Here is a 24181-nt window from a genome sequence, read left to right as displayed (position 1 = left end):
AACCCAGTACACCTACCATGAGAACCCAAAAGTCGACATGTTTTCATCAAGCAGTCGGCAATCTTTTTATCCTTGAAGTGCTGAAATACTTTTCTTGGTCTCCTGCTGGGTGGTCCGAGTCCATCACATTGAATCCTGCAGGTAGGGGAGATAACTTTGTTTACTTGTCATTAAACATTCCTTGTTAAAAAAACGCATTATTTAACCCAAACACAGAAGTTAACCAGGCAGTTGCCACGTCTGGCATTTGGCATAAATGGACAGGGGGCACGATGGGCGAACTGGCTAGAGCGCCAGGCTAGTGATCCAGCGAAGTTGAGGTGTCAGGATCGAGTCCACCTGTGACCGGCTGCTGTGAAAACCTTAGAGTCAACTTTGTGTGCAGACTCCATGTTGTCACAACCCCTAGTGTACAGCACACAACCCGTGGTACTTAAAAGAACCCACGAATCCATTGGTATATGACCAGATGGTGGCCACATGAATACATGCAAACACCTATTTGTGGGTACAGCAACATGCAGTAAACTTGGACAAAGTAATGTGACTCTGTGTCCCAGTCCACCCAGCTGTGAATGGGTACCTCGTTAGGATGAGAAAGCCACAATAACTCGGTACGCCTAGTGGCTGCATGAGTCTGTATACTCCCCAGGGAGTTGAGATTGATAATATGATGTGCCATTGAGACTGACATCCAATGATCAAGGGAAACAAAACCCCAGCGCCTTGAGCATGCAATAGTTGCGCGGATATGTGTGCTATATAAATATCCTATAATAATAATAAAAATAAGACATGCATGTGTGCCTACACATCATTATGTAATGTAAGTGTAACAAACCTCACCTCACCCATGCAGTAATAGTGAACGAGTGTTATAATTATGTTTGTCGTCTGTATATATTGAGCGGGAGAGTTGAAGGTGACAAAGGCGGCGAGTTTACTTATGTAGGAGAAAGGGGTTCTAGTGTTGTTGATTATTTTCTTGCATCTGTTAGTTTTTTCAGTTTGTAGAAATGCTAAATGTTGGTGATCGGTTGGACTCTGACCATTTCCCCTTGAGTTATCTTGCAGGTTTCCTTTAAGCAGTCATGCTAAGCGTACTGTAGATTGTGATGACCATGACGCTTGACTTTAGATTTGTCTGGGATGAATCGAAGGTAGACTTATTTACTGCATCATTGAGACAGATGCTGCATATCAATGATAATTCTTTGTTAACTAAACTTGAAAATTCCCATGAAGAGGGCATTGCAGATTTTGTACATTGTCTTCTTCATTCAGCTTCAAGTATGAAAAGACAAATGAAGCATTTTGATCCTGGAACTAGTAAACCTAAATTGAATAAAGCTTGTAGACAAGCGAGGACAGAAAGCAGGAAAGCCCTAAGAAAATTTAGACGATGTAAGTAGTGAATATAATCGTAAAGGTTACTGCAGACTTAGAAACATTTATAAATCTTCTTGCAGAAAGTTCAAATATGATATCCAATCGTCAAGACTTGAGCTTACTTAATAACTCCCTAAACAGCCCGAAACTATTTTGGAAAAATATACGTTCTCTGCAAAGTCGCTCTACCCCCATAGTAAATATATCGCAAAAGCGGAATGGTTATGTCATTTTAAGAATCTCTTTTCCAAGGAAGATATTTCTTACGATGTTGACAATTGGTTATCAGATTGTGACAGCGATGTGCTAAGTGAAGAGTTTAACGATGTTGATAGGCTTGTGCTGGAATCACCTATTACGGAATATGATATACTGAATGCTGTGTCTCGGCCTTAAAGTTGGTAAATCTGCTGGAGTTGATGGTGTTATTTCAGAAATGCTAAAATACTCATTACCTGACATTATGCCCTTCCTGGTTAAAATGTTCAATCGAATATTTGATACAGGTCGCTTCCCTTCCGTGATGGGCAATCTATTATTATCCCGTTATATAAAACGAAATGCACAAAATCCTGACAATTATAGGGTATTTCTCTGACTAGTATTCTAGGTAAAACTTTTACATCTATTATCAACAGTAGGTTAACACAGTGGTCGAATATGAGAGATTTAATACCGGAACCTCAAGCTGGATTTAGAAAGGACTACTCAACATTTGATCATATATTTACCTTGTATGCTATTATTGAGAGATATTTATCCTTTAGCAAGCGAAAAGTTGTATGTAGCTTTTGTAGATTTCAAAAGGCGTTTGATTCTGTAGATAGAGGTAGAATGTGGAAATGCTTAAGAAATATAGGTTTGAGAGGTAAAATGTATGGTATCATAAGATCGATGTATTCCAATGTAAAGTCATGTGTCCGCTGTGGCTATGGTGTAAGTGACTTTTTCGATTGTCCTGTCGGTCTGGCGTCAAGGATGTATTTTAAGTCCTTTACTTTTCTCCTTTTCATTAACGAATTATATTTAGATATCATGAAGTCTGGTAAACATGGCATCCAACTCTCTCCGATGTAATAGAACTTTTTATGTTATTATTTGCTGATGATGTCATTCTTATGTCCAGCTCTGTAATTGGTCTTCAAAATCAAATAGATATACTCTCAGCGTATACAGATAAATGGCAGTTGAGTGTGAATCTAGATAAAACAAACATCGCTATATTCGAAGAGGTGGTCCTTTGTCGGCTAGAGAGAAATGGTTTTAAAAGATAAACGTATGAATGTTGTGAATGATTATAAATACCTTGGCATATTGTTTACCCATACGCTGAATCTGAATAAGTCCGTGACTTAACCTGGCGAGGAGAGCAAAGAAAGCTCTTTTACAACTTCACTCTGTTGTTCCTATGCTCGGTCTTGTTCCAATCGACTATTTACTTCAAATTATTTGACTCTCAGATACAACCGATTTTACTGTATGGATCTGAAATGTGGGGTTTTAAAGAGTATTATACCATAGAAAAATTCATTTGCTTGCCTGTAAAAAGTTTCTAAATGTTGGTTTGTCAACACCAAATGTTATGGTTTATGGTGAATGTGGGAGGTTCCCATTGTACATATCATCTTATTGTCGTTGTTTAAAATATTGGTGTAAAATAATTAATATGCCTGAACATCGCTTACCTAAAAAGCTTTCAATATGCTTTTACATCTTGATTATCTTGGAAAGAATAACTGGACATCTCATATTCGCACCTTACTATTTAGATATGGTTTTGGTTGTATTTGGTTATCACAGACAGTTGGCAATGCAAATATGTTTATTAAACAGTTTCAGATATGCGGGCTATTGATATGTTTAAGCAGGAATGGCATTCAACTATCAATGAAAGTTCTAGATAATGATTCATATCGTCAGTTTAAGTCGCTTTTTGAGCCAGAGTGTTATCTTGCTCACCTTCAATACAGAAATATTCGCAATGCTTTTATAATGGTTTAGATTAGGCCTTAATGATTTATTAATTAACCGTGGAAGATATGTTTCTATGGAAAAAACCCAAAGATTATGTCCATTCTGTTTTATTATTGAAGATCGAATTCCATTTTATGTTTATTTGTCCTGTATATGAAAATCTAAGAAATAAGTATCTACCGCGAACTGTCTTTATCTCAAATCAACGTTAATCTATTGTCTTCCTTTACTTTCCAGCAAAGAACCTCCAAAACAACACAAAGTTGCTCTATTTATCTACAATGCATTTTGTTAAGAAAAAGAATTGATAAGTTAGAAAATTGATTATATATGCCATTGTTAAGATGTATCTCTTTTGTATATGGGCCTATGGCCTTTCATACAATAAAATATTGAATTGAATTGAATTGACAGACTAAATTCGTGACTGACCGTGGACATTAACAACTTGAATCATGATCAGCAATAAACCTGTTATTTGCTGCCACAGGGAACTATCTACTGTATCCTAACACTGCTGTAGGCTAATGCATCATGGCTTGGCTGTTACCTACCATATCCTGGCATGGCAGTTACCTACCATATCCTGGCATGGCAGTTACCTACCATATCCTGGCATGGCTGTTACCTACCATATCCTGGCACGGCAGTTACCTACCATATCCTGGCATGGCTGTTACCTGCCATATCCTGGCATGGCTGTTACCTGCCATATCCTGGCATGGCTGTTACCTACCATATCCTGGCATGGCAGTTACCTACCATATCCTGGCATGGCTGTTACCTACCATATCCTGGCATGGCTGTGCGCTGTTCGACAATGCTGACCCCGCTACAGTCAAGCTCCACCACCTGCAGCAGAGCCAGGGCAAGGTGATGAAGATGAGGCTGTGACCGCAGAACGCCCTGATGCTAGGACCTGCAATATGACCGATTCACATTCAAGCATGTACTGTGCACTAAAGTGTTACCAATCTGTGCTACAATGGTCTGGTGATCTGGTGTTACAGTAGATGGGTGTAAATATGCTCTGATGTTACAATAGACTCGTGGAAAACTATGGACTGGTGCCACTATAAACTGGAACAGCAGTGGTCCCACAAGGACAAAGGTTACAAGAGTCTGGTGCACAGGATCTGATACCAAATAGTCTGTAACTGAGATGGTCTGCTGCTACAATGGTCTGGTGTGATGTTTGTCTGGAATTCTAAGATGCCTAGCGGTTAGAACAATCGAAAAAAAAAAACATTATCGGACAATAAAGGTATAGTTTTTGATGACCTAACAATTGAGTGGCGCGTATCCCGTCACTGCACCATTCTAGTGTGCCCCTTGTAATCGAACCATTTTACATTATGTCACAATGTAAGTGGCGCCACGATGCATGTCAGTTGTCATCGCCTGCGACGCCTCCTACAGTAAACTACTCCGTTGCATCCCGTGATCTTGGTTTGCAGTTGCTTCACGCAGCTAACATCACTGGTGGAAACATTACGCTTATGTTTTCACGGCGGTTAAAATGTGTCAATTCAACTCACAAGTTTTCAGCAATAAGGTAACGTTCGCAATGTCGTACATTCCCACAATGCAATCGTGGAATGTCGCTTGACTACTCAGCTTCATCTTGATGTACTGATCTAAACTTACGTTGGTAGTAGAAATGCTATGTTCATATTGCCCCATATGGTTTACGTTAATGACAGATGTTGGTCTGAAGACAAAACAGTGGGAACAGATCGCGTAAACGCACCATGCTTCGCGTGGCCTACCGAGAAGCATGACTTTCACGCGCGCAGTCAGACCACGTGCTCTCGACCACGGGGGAACGGTCGAATCGGCCAGTTGTGTACAGGTTAGGCTTGGGTTAAGACGTAATTGAGTTTAGACGTCAGTTGAGTTCAGGTTTCCCTTTAGTTCGGTCGCTTTCTTGAGTTGGGTGACAGCTCGTCAAAGTAGGATTTAGATAGACTGATATAAAGAATGTATTAGGGCATCGAAATAGAAGTTCCAGATAGCTAGCTGCTATAGAGCTAGATACTGTATATAGTAGACTTACGCTGCAATAGAGCCAGATAGTGTAGATAATAGAATTTAAGGTATCACATTAAGTTTCTTGCCTCATTAGCATTTGTTATAAGAGATTCACGTTTAGTTCCCCATTTGTATTGTTTGAATTATTTCATCAGTTTAATCAAGAGAGTCACGTTTAGTTCCCCAAATAGCATATTTCGGTACTTTAATTTTAGTTAGTTTAGTTTTCAATTCCACTGCGCAACAATGGTAGCAGAGCGTGGTTTTCTGTTACATTTTCAATAGAACCAATAGATAGAAATAGAACTCATTTGATATTTAGATAGATAGACAGTTCAGACCAAACTATGTCGGAAACTGGAATAGATAGCCAGCTTAGGTCAACTACTTCGAGCCTAGATCTCTGTCGGCGACAGCCTAACGATGTTCGTGTGTTTTGTGTTAAAACAACAAAAGGCAACAGCCAAATCGAGTTGTACCAAAGCTAGGAATAAACTCATGACTTTGATAGAAAGTGATGATCAACCATCACAGAAACAGGTAAGGGATGGTGTAGATCAACTGAACGAGCTTTTCGTAGAAAGCAACAGATGTTATACTGGAACTTTCAAAGGTTTATGTTAAACTGGAAGATCGTGAGAATGTTGAAAAGTTGGATCACGAAACTTAATAGTTTAGAAGAGGAAAACAACACAGTTCTTGAATCTGTAAAGATATATTTACAAGGTAGATCGAATCTGACAGATCAGGAAAACGCTCTGTCCAGTGGGGGTTAGATAGGCTTTGCAACGAGGGTGAAAAATCCCGAATTGTTCAGCAACAAAGTGTTGTATCTCGGCGACAATCTAGGTGGTTGCATTTAGGCAACAATCGAGGCAGCTGACAATGAACGTTTGATATCTGAAGGACCCAACCAAGGTAAGGTGGATAAACTAGCATTGCATTCTAGTAGAACAGAACGCCCAGGTAAGTCTGATAATCAGGCCATAGGGAATGACATGTGGAAACAGTTAAAGCGTGTTTCCATACCTGTATTTTCTGGTGACGTGAAAACCTACCAAAGCTGGAAGGCTGCCTTTATGACTTGCATTGATCAGTCCCCAGCAACACCTGAGTATAAGTTGTTGCAATTACGCCAGTATCTATCGGGGGAAGCTTTGAAATCAGTTGAATCTTTAGGTCATAGCTCAGTAGCTTATGATGTTGCTCTGGAACGCCTTGAAAGGAAGTTTGGTGGGAAGCGGCGGCAGATTGCAATCCAAAATGAAGAAATTAGTAATTTCAAGCCAATTCGTGAGGGTCATGTTGAGGATCTAGAGAAATTCGCTGATATTTTGGATGTTGCAGTTGCAAACATCAGAGAGTCAGATAGGGTAGAGGAGTTAGGAAATGGTCTCCTTTATGTCACTTTGTTAAAAAGATGACTGAACCTATGGTGGCACAATATCAAAAGTGGGTGTTTGAAAGGGACAGACAGGAGTCAGTGGAGACTCTCAGAGAATGGATAATGTTAGAAGCAGAATTTCAGATTTTTTGTTGCGAAGAAGCAGTCACGAGGATTAAGTACACCTGGTAAGAGATCAAACCCCAAACAGAAAATGTCTAGCACATTTGTAAGTGATGTTACGGTTTGTGGTGTATGTTCTGGAGAGCATGAGATTTGGAACTGCAAAGTTTTCAAAAAGTATGCTTTCGTGTCTGAGAGATGGAATGTAGCCAAACGACTGACACTTTGTTTTCGCTGTCTTAGGGGCAATCATCTTGGTATCAGCTGTCGTCAAAATAGGTTATGTGGTATATCAGGTTGCTTAAAAGAGTCACAATAGATTATTACATAATACAAAATCTAGACGGAATGAATGCACAGACAATTCTGCTCAGGGCTACCAAGAGATAAACAAAGCTGAACCACAGGTTGTTGAGTCAGTGGTTAATATGGGTCATGAAGTAGAACATGCAAAATCTAAAACATGTGTTCAACCTGAAAGATCTCATGCGACAATGCCACCAGTGTCCAATACGTTGATAGCTCTTCGCACAGTTCCAGTGGTATTAAAAGAATGGTGCGAGGAGCATTACAGTAAACGCTTTGCTGGATGATGCAAGCCGCGAAGTCGTTACATCAATGCGGACATTGCAGCTGAGTTGGGGTTGCAGGGTGAACCACAAAGGATCTTTGTAAATGTCCTTAATGGTCACAGAGAATCGTTTGACACAAAACCAGTAGAATTCAAGCTTGAAAGTATCAGTGGTGATCTAGGTATCCAGATGTCTGCAATGACAACTAATAGTGTGACTGGTACTTTGCAAGTGATAGACTGGCAAAAGCATGGAAGCAAATGGGCACATTTGCAAAATATTCCATTCCCAAAGTAGCAAAGCCTTGCATGGTCGATTTGCTCATTGGTGTTGATCAATTAGAATTGCACCAGTCATATAAAGAAGTAACTGGACATCCTGGGGATCCAGTTGCAAGACTTACACCACTTGGGTGGACTTGCATAGGTCAAGCTTGTCTGATCAAGGTAGGTTTGAACAAAGTAACTTTGCTAGCTCATTCTTCATAGACAACACAGATATTGAGCAGTTAATGCACAAGTTTTGGGAATTAGATCACGGAAACCCAACATCATCTCAAATAAAGCCTGATGATGAAGTGGTTTTACAAGCAGCACATGAAACACTCACACACAAAGATGGCAGATATGAAATAGGTATTCCTTGGAATGAAAATGTTCATTTGCTGACTGACAACTACCATATGGCTGTTAAACGTCTTTACAGTACTGAAAAGAAGTTGTCTAAACATCCAGAAATAGCAAAGGCTTATGATGACATTATTTCTGAGTACCTGTCAAAGGGATACATTCAAGAAGTTCCACAAGATGAACCACTTAGTGAAACAAAATGGTACCTTCCTCACTTTCCCATTTTAACGTCCTGACAAGAGTACCACCAAGGTTCGTATTGTGTTCGATGCCTCAGCTAAACACGAGGACCTCTCTCTAAATGATGCAATACATGCAGGACCTAAGCTGCAAAGCGAGTTGTTTGATGTTTTGCTTCACTTCAGAAAGCATCCGGTGGCACTTATCTGTGACATAGCTGAAATGTTTCTTCAGATCAGTATGTCACCAGATGATCGACCTTATCATAGATTCATGTGGAGGTCAATGGATATGACTAGAACCCCTGATGTGTACGAGTTTAGCAGGGTTGTATTTGGAGTTACATCCTCTCCATTCTTGGCCCAATTTGTGACACAGGAACATGCTCGAGTTCACATGAGAGAATATCCACTGGCTGCAGAAACAGTCATCAAATCGACATATATGGACGATAGCATGACTTCTGTTGAAGATGTGGAAAAGGGTATAGAACTCTATGAACAGTTAAAGGAACTATGGTCTAGGGCAGGAATGCATGCCAGAAAGTGGATGTCAAATTGTCTTGAGGTTTTAGATGGCATACCTGAGAAGGATAGGGTGAATGAGGTTGATCTCAACAGAGGACATTTGCCTTCAGTCAAAACTCTTGGCCTACTGTGGATAGCCACAAGTGATTGTTTCACATTCAGGGTAAACTTTCCCATTACTGTTGAGAAGATCTCAAAAAGAGTTTTCCTGAGATATGTTGCCAGGCTTTTTGATCCCTTGGGTTTAATATCACCATTCATTGTTACTGCTAAGGTGATTCTGCAAGAGATGTGGATGGCGGGACTTGAGTGGGATGATGAGGTAGATGAGGTCTTGAGACACAGAATAGAGCAATGGCTGGGAGACTTGAGTGGTCTAGAAGCAGTGAAAGTTCCCAGGTGTCTATGCAGTCATAAAGATATGACATCTCTGACTTTGCACACCTTTGTTGATGCCTCGCAAATAGCATATGGAGCAGTTGTGTATGCAGTAACTGCTTACCCGAACGGAGACAAATTGAGCATGATAGTAGCATCTAAAAGCAGAGTTGCGCCACTGAAAGCTGTCAGCATACCCAGATTAGAACTTATGGCAGCTATCCTAGGTCTGCGATTGGCACTGAATATCACAGAAGCACTTGATGTTGACATTAGGCAGGTTGTCTTCTGGTCGGACAACATGAACGCGTGCTATGCTGGATTAGAAATAACAGCCGAATATTCAAACCTTCGTTGCCAACAGGGTGGGTGAAATCCATGAGGTTACAAGTCCTTCACAGTGGAGACATACTCCCAGTGAGGCAAATCCCGCTGATTTGATTAGTCGAGGTGCCACAGCTCATCAGTTGATGACAAATTCATTGTGGTTGTCAGGGCCTTCTTACTTACTGAGAGATGAAAGTGAATGGCCTGAAACTAAGCTGAAGTCATCAAAGGAGGATGACCTGAAAGAGATGAACAGAAGTACGCCGATCTGCAAGCTTTCTTTCAGTGCCGTGTGACTCATGGCTGACTAGAACCCTCTCGATTCTCCTCATGGAGAAGACTCACACGAAGTGAATGCATGGGTTTACAGGTTTCTGCACAATTGTCTAGCATCGAAAGATGATAAACTTGAAGGTGAATTATCACCAGATGAGATAAGTGACGCTGAACACCGAATCATCATGAATGTGCAGAAAGAATCTTTGCAAAAGAACATTCCTCATTGACATCCAGAAAGCCATTACCGTCAGGGTCGAAAATCTTAAACCTCCATCCTCAGGTGGATGACAATGGGCTCATGAGGTTGAAGGGACGCTTGGAATATGCTGAATACTTACCGCATGATACTAAATTTCCAATCATTTTGCCAAAAACAGCTGGGTGACAACGCTTATTATTAAGCATTATCATGATGAAGGTAAGCATATCGGCTGGAACAAACCAAATACTAGCTTCACTTTCAGCCAAGTACTGGATAATCTCTGGCAGAGAAGCCGATTCGGGCATGGGAGTTCGAAAATGTGCACGGTGCTGTTTGAATAAGGCAAAGCCAGTTCAACCTGTTATGGCCTTTGCCAAAGATGAGAATGGGAGGTTCACTTGAGCCTTTACACAGACTGGAGTAGATTATGCGGGCCATTCTTGACCGTTCAAGGTAGAAGTAAACAACGACAGAAGCGTTACCTTTGTCTGTTTACATGCTTGTCTACCAGAGCCGTACATTTGGAAATGGCCTATGGCTTGGATACACAGATTCTTTTCTGAATGCCTTTTTCGAATGGTAAACAGAAGAGGTCTGCCTGAGCTGGTAGTATCTGATAATGGTACCAACTTTGTTGGTTCTGTCAAAGAATTGAAGGAGCTGTTCCTCCCCTTGATGAGAGTGCAGTTAGACATTCACTTGCAAACAAGGGAATAAAATGGTGCTTCAATCCCCTCATGCATCACATTTTCGGAGGGGTGTTTGAAACCATGATAAAGGCTGCAAAGCGTGGCATCTTTGCTATCCTCAGCGGTGGTGATGTCACAGATGAAGAGTTGACGACAGCTTTCACTGGAGCAGAGGCTCTTATCAACTCTCGTCCCTTAACTTACCAGTCGGCTCATCCACATGACAGTACACCTCTCACACCAAATCACTTCTTACATGGACAGGTTGGCGGGGTGTTCGCACCTGACACAGTTGACACAACAGATTTCAATCCACGCAAACGGTGGAGAAGAGTTCAAGAGTTGGTGTGTCACTTTTGGTGTCGGTGGATGAGGGAATGGTTACCAGGTCTCAACACTAGACGAAAGTGGTTCTCTCCTCATAGGGATCTTCAAGTTGGAGATGTTGTTTTAGTAATATCTCCCAATATGCCTCGTGGAAACTGGCAGCTTGGCAGAATTGTGAAGATCTATCCAGGAAAAGATGGCCACGTTCGTGGTGGTTGATATTAGGACTAAACAGACAGTACTGAAAAGACCAGCAAACACAGTATGCCCACTTGAATGGACATCGAGTGAAACAAAAAGTTATGATTAGCTTTCAGATAGGTTTTGGTCAATGATTGACAGAGGTCAATCATGGAGAGGGGTATGGTCTGAAGACAAAACAGTGGGAACAGATCGCGAAAACGCACCATGCTTAAGTGGCCTACCGAGAAGCATGACTTTTCACGCAGTCAGACCACGTGCTCTCGACCACGGGGAAACGGTCGAATCGGCCAGTTGTGTACAGGTTAGGCTTGGGTTAAGGCGTAATTGAGTTTAGACGTCAGTTGAGTTCAGGTTTCCCTTTAGTTCGGTCGTTTCTTGAGTTGGGTGACAGCTCGTCAAAGTAGGATTTAGATAGACTGATATAAAGAATGTATTAGTGCATCGAAATAGAAGTTCCAGATAGCTAGCTGCTATAGAGCTAGATACTGTATATAGTAGACTTACGCTGCAATAGAGCCAGATAGTGTAGATAATAGAATTTAAGGTATCACATTTAGTTTCTTGCCTCATTAGCATTTGTTATAAGAGATTCACGCTTAGTTCCCCATTTGTATTGTTTGAATTATTTCATCAGTTTAATCAAGAGAGTCACGTTTAGTTCCCCAAATAGCATATTTCGGTACTTTAATTTTAGTTAGTTTAGTTTTCAATTCCACTGCGCAACAGATGTAATTAAAATAATTCAGAGAAGATATTTAATCCAACGTAAACTGTTATCATTTGTTTTTTCTGGTAACGTTAGGCCTTAACGTAGGGGGCAGACACATCAATAGAACAGCCAGTTAGCCCTGTGCGAGGATTCTTAATTTAGGTCACCCGACACCGCCGTTTGTTTTCTGCCTAAATTAATCGTGAATTATCCTTAGAAAGTATTAAATTTGGCATCTTAGAAAAGAACTACAGTTCGCTCTACCACCATGTATAGTGTAATAAAGCACACTTTAGCCCTGAACTATTATAGCGTTAAAGCACTTTCGACGCTTAAGCGTGCTTTCGTTACTTTAACTATAATAGTTCAGTGACGCCCTGAACTATTATAGCGTATAATAGTTCATCTATGTGACACCAGACCATTCCTGTTCCAGACAAAAGTGACATCAAACCGTTGGTGTAAAAGGAATACAGTTAAGCTCTACCACCATGTATAGTGTAATAAAGCACACTTTTCGCCCTGAACTATTATAGTTAAAGCACGCAGCAGCTTGCGTCCGAGTGCTTTAACGCTATAATAGTTCAGGGCTTAAATTGTGCTTTATTACACTATACATGGTGGTAGGCTTAACTGTATTCCCTTTACACCAACGGTTTGATATCACTTTTGTCTGGAACAGGAATGGTCTGGTGTCACATTTGCCTGGAACATCAATGGTCTGGTGACACTTATGTCTGCTGCAGGAGTGCTGTGGTTGTCTGGTGCTACAGACTCATCTCCATTACTTCTAACTTACCCAGAAGATCAAGGTACCCTGCCAGTAAATTGACTGCACACAGCTTTTGGTCTTCATCTGTGAACATAATAAAATGCAAAATGTTCATATGTGTGACATCGATAATTGAACCAGCTACATGGATCTGTCTGGCTGTAGACTGGCATGCAGGTTCTGCAAGTGGTGCCTATATGCTGCCTTCAAGGACACAATGGCCTGCCACTACTGGAGTGATGCTGTACCTACCTGCTACCCGGATCTGTCCACTACTAGGAGATGCTGCACCTACCTGCTACATGGATCTGTCCACTACTGAGAGATGCTGCACCTACCTGCTACACGGATCTGTCCACTACTGGGAGATGCTGCACCTACCTGCTACATGGATCTGTCCACTACTGAGAGATGCTGCACCTACCTGCAACACGGATCTGTCCACTACTGAGAGATGCTGCACCTACCTGCAACATGGATCTGTCCACTACTGGGAGATGCTGCACCTACCTGCTACCCGGATCTGTCCACTACTGGGAGATGCTGCACCTACCTGCTATCACGGATCTGTCCACTACTGGGAGATGCTGCATCTACCTACTACCCGGATCTGTCCACTACTGGTGATGCTGCACCTACCTGCAACACGATCTGTCCACTACTGAGTGATGCTGCACCTACCTGCTACATGGATCTGTCCACTACTGGGAGATGCTGCACCTACCTGCTACCCAGATCTGTCCACTACTGGGAGATGCTGCACCTACCTGCAACACGGATCTGTCCACTACTGAGTGATGCTGCACCTACCTGCAACATGGATCTGTCCACTACTGGGAGATGCTGCACCTACCTGCTACATGGATCTGTCCACTACTGGGAGATGCTGCACCTACCTGCTACACGGATCTGTCCACTACTGGGGAGATGCTGCATCTACCTACTACCCGGATCTGTCCACTACTGGAGTGATGCTGCACCTACCTGCAACACGCATCCTGTCCACTACTGGGTGATGCTGCACCTACCTGCTACATGGATCCGTCACTACTGGGAGATGCTGCACCTACCTGCTACCCGGATCTGTCCACTACTGGGAGATGCTGCACCTACCTGCAACACGGATCTGTCCACTACTGGAGTGATGCTGCACCTACCTGCAACATGGATCTGTCCACTACTGGGAGATGCTGCACCTACCTGCTACATGGATCTGTCCAATACTGGGAGATGCTGCACCTACCTGCTACATGGATCTGTCCACTACTGGGAGATGCTGCATCTACCTGCTACCCGGATCTGTCCACTACTGGGAGATGCTGCACCTACCCTGCTACACGGATCTGTCCACTACTGGGAGATGCTGCATCTACCTGCTACCCGGATCTGTCCACTACTGAGAGATGCTGCACCTACCTGCTACACGGATCTGTCCACTACTGGGAGATGCTGCACCTACCTGCTACCCGGATCTGTCCACTACTAGGAGATGCTGCACCTACCTGCTACACGGATCTGTCCACTACTGAGAGATGCTGTACCTACCTGCAACACGGATCTGTCCACTACTGGGAGATGCTGCACCTACCTGCTACATGGATCTGACCACTACTGGGAGATGCTGCACCTACCTGCTACACGGATCTGTCCACTACTGGGAGATGCTGCACCTACCTGCTACCCGATCTGACCACTACTGGGAGATGCTGCACCTACCTGCTACATGGATCTGTCCACTACTGAGAGATGCTGCACCTACCTGCTACATGGATCTGTCCACTACTGAGAGATGCTGCACCTACCTGCAATACGGATCTGTCCACTACTGAGAGATGCTGCACCTACCTGCAACACGGATCTGTCCACTACTGAGAGATGCTGCACCTACCTGCTACCCGAATCTGTCCACAGCTGAGAGATGCTGCACCTACCTGCTACCCGGATCTGTCCACTACTAGAGCTGTGTATCGGTGCCTAAGTGGCGAGACGATATATCCTGATACCAGTTTAATGAGGCGAGAAGATATATCATGAAAGTATTGGCAAGAAACCTGCGAGACAATTATCATCATGGTACAATGGTGGCGATACGATACGTATCCCGATACTTTACAGTTTTAAAAACAGGACATATATGATAGATAAAATGACTCTTTATTTGTTACACAGTAGAAAATGTGTTACATTCACACACACTTACAAGGCTGTTCATGTTGTAATAAAGTTTCAGTATTTAATGCTTAAGAAAGTACAATCAAACATATTCAGTATACCTTGATCTAGGTTTCCCTTGGAAAGTTGTGTTTCTGCACCAATGCTTTCACTGACAATTCAATGTAATTTATACCAGAATCACTGAAAAAAACTCTTCAGAATGCTTTCTCAATTTTATCTTCTCTTTCTTAGCAAAGCTAAGACATCGTTCATAGTTGTTAATAGATGGTGTTATTTGTCAAACAACTAAAACATGTTTCAATTACATAAAGTACAAAAACTGTCATTTCAGTCTTTTACAGTTCACAGAGATTGAAAAATGTTCACATTCTTTCACTGATACACCAACTCCTTTGCCCATGTAACAAAGATGGCAGACACAAACAAATTCCTTGGTTCAGTTTGTTTTTTAAATTTAGAAGTATTTCAAAGAGACTCCCTTCCTAATCCTAATGCAATACGCCTTACAACTTTAAGTAGTATTTAAGTAGTATCGGGATATATCGTCTCTTGTGTCGATACATCGATGTATCACGGACCCTTGCGATATAAATATCCTGATATATTGCCTAAATGTGTTTTGCATCAATGCACTCGTATCGCATAGTTGACGATGCAAACATCAATACTATCGATGAATCGTTACACCACTATCCACTACTGAGAGATGCTGCACCTACCTGCTACCCGGATCTGTCGTGGTAAAGACAGGACCAGGACATGCAGGTTCTCCTCAAGAACTTCAGTGAGGGGTCTAGCATTATCTGTGCTGGTCTGTCGAGTCTTGTAGGATTCCAAGACCTTCCTGCTTCTAGCAGCCACAGCAGAGTACTCGTCCCCAACCAGCCCCACCAAGACCTCAAGGAAAACCGGACCACACTCACACAGCGATCTGCCACAGAAAGACTGGTGTTACACATAAACTAGGAACAAGACAAGTGTCACACTATTTGTAACACAAGCAATGGACAGAAGTCGGCGTCAGAAACAGGTGTCACAGTGCACATTGAAACAGGTGTCAAAGAGCAATCTGCAACAACACAGGTGTCATACTGCAATCCGCTACAGTAACATAGGTGTCACACTGAAATCTTCAACAGTAACACAGGTGTCACACTACAATCTGCCACAGTAACACAGGTGTCACACTGCAATCTGCCACAGTAACACGTGTCACACTGCAATCTGCCACAGTAACACAGGTGTCACACTTCAATCTGCCACAGTAACATATGTCACACTGCAATCTGCCACAGTAACACAGGTGTCACACTGCAATCGGCCACAGTAACACAGGTGTCACACTGCAATCTGCCACAGTAACACAGGTGTCACACTGCAATCTGCCACAGTAACACAGGTGTCATACTTCAATCTGCCACAGTAACACAGTTGTCACACTGCAATCTGCCACAGTAACACAGGTGTCACACTGCAATCTGCCACAGTAACACAGGTGTCACACTGCAATCGGCCACAGTAACACAGGTGTCACACTGCAATCGGCCACAGTAACACAGGTGTCACACTGCAATCTGCCACATTCACACAGGTGTCACACTGCAATCTGCCACAGTGACACCTGTGTTCTCAAATAGTCCTGCTCACAGGTACTGAATGATGAATAAAGGTACATGGTTATTCACAGTTATTAAACACTGTTTAATGAAGGTGCATGGTTACAATGTTATAAAACACCCTATACGAAGGGTGTATGTTTATTACACATGTTTAATGAAGGTGCATGGTTACAATGTTATAAAACACCGTATAAGAAGGGTGTATGTTTATTACACATGTTTAATGAAGGTGCATGGTTACAATGTTATAAAACACCGTATACGAAGGGTGTATGTTTATTACACATGTTTAATGAAGGTGCATGGTTACAATGTTATAAAACACCCTATACGAAGGGTGTATGTTTATTACACATGTTTAATGAAGGTGCATGGTTACAATGTTATAAAACACACCGATATCGAAGGGTGTATGTTTATTACACATGTTTAATGAACGTGCATGGTTACCATGTTATAAAACACCGTATACGAAGGGTGTATGTTTATTACACATGTTTAATGAACGTGCATGGTTACAATGTTATAAAACACCGTATACGAAGGGTGTATGTTTATTACACATGTTTAATGAACGTGCATGGTTACAATGTTATAAAACACCGTATACGAAGGGTGTATGTTTATTACACATGTTTAATGAAGGTGCATGGTTACCATGTTATAAAACACTGTATACGAAGGGTGTATGTTTATCAGCAAACATCTTACTTGGTGCAGCTGTGGAGGAGTTGGTCTGCCCAGTCCACCAGAGTGTTCCGGACCCTCCAGTTGGGGTGGGAGGTCAGGGAGGACATCTGTCGCACCAGGACCAGCATCTTTGTGGCTGTGGACTTCACCCACTCTGCTGACCTTTGTACAACCAGGCCCCGCACCTTCTCATCAAGGTCATCTAAAAATACCAATGAGTGGAGTTGGTGAACGTTGGTTGGTTTAAGTTACAGTCCAACATTATCACAGGAGCTTGTAAATCATCTGATGGTTCATGTAGGATGTGACTGGGAAATCTCACCTTGTACTTTGCTATGTTTCTCACTTTCCTCAAGCTGGGAATCTTCTAACACAAGGCAAACCACTTTTGTCCAAACTTTTACTGCCCTCTGTGTAAAAGAGAAACAGCTTCAGCACATATCTCGACACATCTCTACAACTGTCTGAGTAACAGATATACTGCTTCCGTACATATTTCCACACATTTCTACATGCCACTGGGTAGGAGATATACTGCTTCCGTACATTTCTACATGCCACAGGGTAACATATTTTCCACACATTTCTACATGCCACTGGGTAATATTTCAGATATACCACTGCTTCCGTGTTTCCGTACATACATATTTCTACACATTTTCTACATGCCACTGGGTAGGAGATATACTACTTCCACTGGGTAACAGATATACTGCTTGCGTACATATTTCTACACATTTCTACATGCCACTGGGTAACAGATATACTGCTTCACATTTTCTACATGCCACTGGGTAGGAGATATACACATTTCTTCCCATACAGATATACTGCTTCTACACATTTCTACATGCCACTGGGTAGGAGATATACTGCTTCCGTAAATATTTCTACACATTTCTACATGCCACTGGGTAGGAGATATACTGCTTCCGTACATATTTCCACACATTTCTACATGCCACTGGGTAGGAGATATACTGCTTCCGTAAATATTTCTACACATTTCTACATGCCACTGGGTAACAGATATACTGCTTCCGTTTCTACATGCCACTGGGTATATTTCTACACACATTTCTACATGCCACAGGGTAACAGATATACTGCTTCCGTACATATTTCTACACATTTCTACATGCCACTGGGTAGGAGATATACTGCTTCCGTACATATTTCTACACATTTCTACATGCCACTGGGTAGGAGATATACTGCTTCCGTACATATTTCTACACATTTCTACATGCCACTGGGTAGGGATATACTGATATACTGCTTCCACTGGGTAGCACATATTTCTACACATTTCATATTTCTACACATTTCTACATGCCACTGGGTAACAGATATACTGCTTCTACACATTTCTACATGCCACTACATATTTCTACACATTTCTACATGCCACTGGGTAGGGATATACTGGTAAACAGATATACTGCTTCCGTGAATATTTCTACACATGCCATTTCTAACAGATATACTGCTTCCATACATACACACAGATACTACACACACAGATACTCACACACAACACAGCATGACCCTGCTTGGTGTCCCCTGTAGCTATCCTACACACAGATACTCACACACAACACAGCATGTGCCCTGTAGCTATCCTACACACAGATACTCACACACAACACAGCATGACCCTGCTTGGTGTCCCCTGTAGCTATCCTACACACAGATACTCACACACAACACAGCATGTCCCCATGTAGCTATCCTACACACAGATACTCACACACAACACAGCATGTGCCCTGTAGCTATCCTACACACAGATACTCACACACAACACAGCATGACCCTGCTTGGTGTCCCCTGTAGCTATCCTGCACAGAGATATGGTGATACCAGGTAGGAAAGAGGCAAACAAGTTGCAGATTCAAGCGCAAATCATGGTCTTATACAGATTCAGATCAGCCTCCCTATCTTTGGGCCACCTGCAGAAAAGACAAACGGGTGCAGGGACAGTCTTTACATGGACCCTACATAGGCAAGCAGTCCATAACTGGGTCAGTTAATGCCTCACATCCTTCGACTTGGTTGTAGTGGTGACATTGTTACACCTACCTCTCAATACCTCCTTATCAGCCACCATTGGTGACATCAGTTTAAACACCATGTTGAACACCTGAGATAAACCTTAAACAGAACTAATAATTGATTCAAATTTAAGTCCAGATATACAATAAACCCTTTGAACATGCAATAACAGGACATGTGTCCATCAGTAAGGATTTGATGACATGCCAAGTCTGGAGTTACGTTTCCATGGTACTTGGAAACCAAATTGAATTTCCCTGAAGACAATGTATATGTATCTGTACTTATGTATTTTAAGATGGTTAAATGACTACACATATTCAATTCATTGTTTCTTTTGAGCCTGTAAAACTCAGTTCAGAACTTGATAATGAACAACAGAAGCAAAGATGAAAACATATTCATCACGATTATAGCACACAAAGCTGGTCAAGAGGTTGGTAATGTCTTTGTGTGTTCTTGTTAGAGTATTTTGGATAACACGAAGAGTTAATGAAGTTGATGCCTGTGATTCATAACGGTACAAGAACTTGGTCACCCTGCCTAAATAGTGACCATGGTGACCATTGGCACCTATTTCAAACTGGACAAAAGGAAACAAATTTATTGCAAGTTTACTTTTCAAAGAATTGCTTAAGTTAGGGCTCTTCCCATGCTGATTGTACAAAACCGTTTTGTTTTTTTTACATTGTAAGTTTTGTCAACATGCACTATTTTTTCCAACACCACTGCCTTAGAAATGTTTCCTCAGCTTAACACTTGAGTACCAACCTCTGCCTCGCTCATCGTCAGGGGCAACCAACAGTGCTGTGAAGGTGGTGAACATGTCCTGGAACATTTCCCAGCGGGTGACAGATGTGTGCGAGAGGACGTGCCCCACACAGGAGCACACTGCAGTGAGGACGTCCTCCTTCCTAGAACACAAACACACTTGTTGTCACCAACACTAACATGCTTGTTACCAGCAATACTTGCACACCTTACTGGTATTAGACCTTGCTTGACTCGCGGAAAGATGACTCGAGTCATCACACTCTACACAGTTTCTATCAATTTATGTTGGAGAGTAATAAACAGAATACTAAACTCACTTCCGTGAAATACCATTTGTATTAACTCGTGAAAGATTTAGTAACAAACTCGCGTACGCTCGTTTGGTATCAAAGCATTAACTCGTTTAATAAAAATGGTATTACACGGAAGGTCGTTTAGTATCCCCTATGTATCAACACTGAATCACCACAATCAGGATTATCTCCCCTGTTTTATGCCATAAAAGCAGTTTGGATAATTCTCATCCATTTTAATCTCAAAAAGGCATTATTTATTACAAAATTACATCTAGTTAATGTCCCAATAAGATGCATCCTTCCCACGATATGCTAGCCAGTATTCTTGAAGTACCCTCGCGTGATTGGTTTCCGTGGTTTAAGAAATTTATGACTATGAATATGATCGCTCATATTGCCAAGTCATATAAACATAATATAGTGTTAGACGACATGCCTTTGTATCATTTAATGTCAATAAAGCACTTTTGTCATTCAGAAGTTCATTGTTGCCCGTATCGGATGACAGGCGGCCGTTGTGCACAAACTCTGGTGAAGTCATATGTTTCCGTGGTATTTCCTTCAGATCAAATTACGGGCGCACAGCACATGTCACAATCTCACACATTGTCAACAGCCAATCCGGGAGTGTCAATGTAGGTTTACAGTAATATTGAAGTTGATAAATTGTAATACAGTAAACAATTTTGTAGAATTAACACAATAGTCACATTTCTTCAGCATACATTTCCAGTTCATAAAATATGTAGAGTTGATACGGGATACGTGAAATGAAAAGTGAAAAAACAACTTAAGAGATGACCCTATCGGGCTTCTATAGATTAAAAAATAGAGCTGGGATTCCCCCCTTAGGTCACATGATTGCTTTTGTTGATGACATCAGCTTGCAGATGAGCGATGTTTGGAAAACTTTGAAGCTGAGTAAGTTTATAGAAAATGTTTGCAAAGATCGCGCAAAAAAAGCATTACGTACTAGACATAAAGTTGCATTAGTTTTTAATAGTAGATGACTGTACGTACGCAAATTGATGAAAGTCAGAACATTTTTTGTTCAGACCCGTGCCGATCAACTGATGAACGTAAACAATTGATAGGTGGCACGATCTGGTGAGTGGCTCGTGAGAAATTATGTCATTAGAAAATACCACGGAAATGTAAGTACCACAGAATCATATGACGGCATGGTATATGTTTGCCACCATTTTCAACTTACAGAGTGTCCTGTGTCTGGTTTTTGACGATGAATCTCAGGGGGGAAGAGGACATACTCCTGCAGATCCTGGAGCACTTCAGCTTGAACTGACCTCACATTTTGCAAAACCTCCAGCACATTCTCACTTGTTTGTTCCTTTGTGAGTCTTACACAAACTGGCCGGAGCTTGTCGAAGGCTTCTGACCGGTCAGCTGCCATACCAGCACTAACTGCAAAAAAGACAATGTTCATGTTCTGGATATCACTAATTTCAGTTTGTTATACACTCGTGTAACCTTGATTCGTGGATATAAGGGAAGTGCGGCAAAAATCATATTTTACATGTAGACGATTTCATTTTGTATACTCACTGATTATTTTATTCATTGATTCAGCAAATTGAAAATGTCTAATATTCCACTTGTGACAAAAATTGCCCTTTGACCTGTGGCATCTTTTCACAATCTGAAAACTTTGACTTTTCTGTTGTGGCCATAACAACATTATTTTTAACTGTACGTCTTTTGCTTAAAAGTCTTATTGTAACAATACAGCGAGATGAAGATTTTGAATTTTTTACATTACCTTGAATTCTATGCCTTCGCTTCGCTATTGACAGATGACAGTATGTGACAGATCAACACTTGTCACTTCACACACAGGGTAACTGGTAGCGTACAAACGCCTGTCACGCTAAACTGATGGACGCGGCCATTGCATTTTAATAGCCAATCAAATTGCTCCTCACAACACGCATTATCGCTATATAGACTGGTTCCCGTATCGCTCCACCTACCCGGCCGTCGGGAACAAACTGGGAACCAGTCTAATCGCTCCAGCGTGTCTTAAGCTGGGCCCCCGTCTCGCATATGTACAAGGTGGCGCGCGCAAAGGGAGCCGGGAACCAGCTTACAGTGTGTCTGCGCTATCATATTTACTTCAAAAGCATAACCAGTATTATTATAAAGCGGAAATGGAATGGAATGTCGTGAAAAGATAGACATGAAAAAACCAAAACAATGACATTTAGAAATTGGTCAAGAGTAACATCAAAAGATACGACAGCTAATAAAACTTTTCACTTACACAGATACGGGACAACATCCCAAATATGAAGCCAGTTTTGTTCGTTACGACTACTTAACAGTTTATACTTAGGAGAGGGTTAAATGAGATTGTCGCTTAAATTCTTGTGTGTTTTCTTTGCATCTGGAAGTACAAATTGAATTTAAAACGGGTCCTAGCTAAGAATACTCCATGTAGTATTTTCTTTTCAGCAACTAAGACAAAAATTATATATTCCATTATAATATTGTAAAATAACACTCATAAATATTGTCGAATGAGACAATTAATTGTCTTCATGTTTTAGTGTTAGACACATGCATCGTTTAGCCCCAATATGGAGAACTGGTCATATTTAGAATATTATGACTTTTTCAGAATCATGTAAACAAGCGTCAACTGAAGCCGTGTCTCCTTTAGTTTTAATGCATGAATTTGATATTCGGGGACTAGTAAGTGTAACTAGTACATATATATCTTATTCTCAGTCTGTGTGTATTGAATATAAACACATTGTACCATATAGAACCTGTATGTATGCTAGTATTTGTTACTTTTGTGTATGCATGGTCAGATGGATGTTGGACAAGAGGTCTTGTTTCAGTTGTGAGTTGGTTTTTGATTTACCCGAACAACAGGAAGCATTTTTTCCCGTAGTATTTGCTATACAAAATGTACATTTGCGTATTTTTTTAAGATACTATCTAATACCATTTTTTTATTAGATAACGTAACAATTGCTGTTGCATTTTGCAAACATATAAAAATATGTTTATAATTAATTATTAATTACAAACTCTTTTTGTCTTCCATGTTCAATATATATATTGAAATGTATGAAATTAGTTGTATGGAAAATTGAATATATTTGTAAGTTGACAGTATGGCGGGTCCTCTGACAGGTAAATCGTGGAGAGATTTCCACGAGAAGAATATACACCTACCACCACCATTTGACCGACAGCAGGCTGCACATGAAATCAGCACACCAATATGCATAAATCTGAAAACGGTTCAAGGACTGTCCAATCCCGTAAGTTTTAGTTTGAAGCGCCATGTTTGATATTCACTCACAAGCCTGTGCACGTTTCCAAGCAAAACAAACCCAAGCACATCCGATCAAAGTACTTGAAGCTGTCGATACTGCAACCCAATCACGTTTTACTGTCCTCCAAAACCGATCACATTGATACAGCAAACGTTGTAACAATTTAATATGCAAAAAATATGCCCATAATTGGAATATTTACAAAGCTTTTAAACATTGATGAAGCTGCTATTTGTTCAAATGTGTTTGTATAATTCTTAGTATAATTCTGCCTTTTGTCGTTTGTGTCTTGTAGTTATATTGATCAAAAAGAGTGAGCACAAACATTGTCAATGTCTCAGTCCAGCACTATCGATGCTTCAGAAATATAACATAACAAAGATCTTTCTAAAATGACACATCTAAAAACATGAGTAGAACACAGAATACCAAATTTCTTCAGCCATATTGATAAGGTATTTGTTCTACCTTAGCAATGGTTTGAGTGAAATGATATAGGTCAAGTGTTTTCTAATGTTTATGTGGAATAAGTATGTTGGTGCTACATGGCATGATGGACATGTTTAACATA

At 41.2% G+C, this 24181-nt stretch overlaps 2 protein-coding genes and 1 long non-coding RNA gene across 4 annotated transcripts in view; all 3 read right to left on the bottom strand.

The window, feature by feature from the left end:
• The window catches only part of LOC124264235 (TELO2-interacting protein 1 homolog), a 64836-nt gene extending 60839 nt beyond the window's left edge, over positions 1 to 3997 (bottom strand). The window contains exons 1-2 of the mRNA XM_046698971.1: positions 3970 to 3997; positions 17 to 135 (exon numbers count right to left, since the gene is read on the bottom strand). The gene's annotated coding sequence lies outside the window, so the exon portion shown is untranslated. The remainder of the gene's footprint in view (positions 1 to 16; positions 136 to 3969) is intronic.
• A 231-nt stretch (positions 3998 to 4228) lies between these two features.
• Positions 4229 to 13654, bottom strand: LOC124264233. The gene is made up of 3 exons (XR_006895081.1): positions 13637 to 13654; positions 12724 to 12780; positions 4229 to 4282 (listed from the first exon to the last, which is right to left on the bottom strand). It is a non-coding gene; the product is annotated as an uncharacterized LOC124264233 (long non-coding RNA).
• Positions 13655 to 20011: 6357 nt separating this feature from the next.
• LOC124264231 lies at positions 20012 to 22232 on the bottom strand. 2 transcript variants are annotated; one of them, XM_046698967.1, is made up of 3 exons: positions 22083 to 22232; positions 21519 to 21727; positions 20012 to 20149 (listed from the first exon to the last, which is right to left on the bottom strand). In XM_046698967.1, the coding sequence occupies exons 2-3, from the start codon at positions 21714 to 21716 to the stop codon at positions 20024 to 20026; spliced, it is 324 nt and encodes a 107-aa protein (XP_046554923.1). In that variant the 5' UTR covers positions 21717 to 21727; positions 22083 to 22232; the 3' UTR covers positions 20012 to 20023. The 2 variants fall into 2 exon arrangements, with proteins under 2 accessions (XP_046554923.1, XP_046554925.1); XM_046698969.1 differs by having other exon boundaries at positions 21519 to 21723.
• Between the last annotated feature and the right edge of the window lie 1949 nt (positions 22233 to 24181).

This window comes from Haliotis rubra, unplaced genomic scaffold, assembly GCF_003918875.1.
Source record: "Haliotis rubra isolate DU_JTF1 unplaced genomic scaffold, ASM391887v1 Scf915, whole genome shotgun sequence".
Classification (NCBI taxonomy): Eukaryota; Metazoa; Mollusca; class Gastropoda; order Lepetellida; family Haliotidae; genus Haliotis; species Haliotis rubra.
This window is presented reverse-complemented; position numbering and strand designations above follow the sequence as displayed.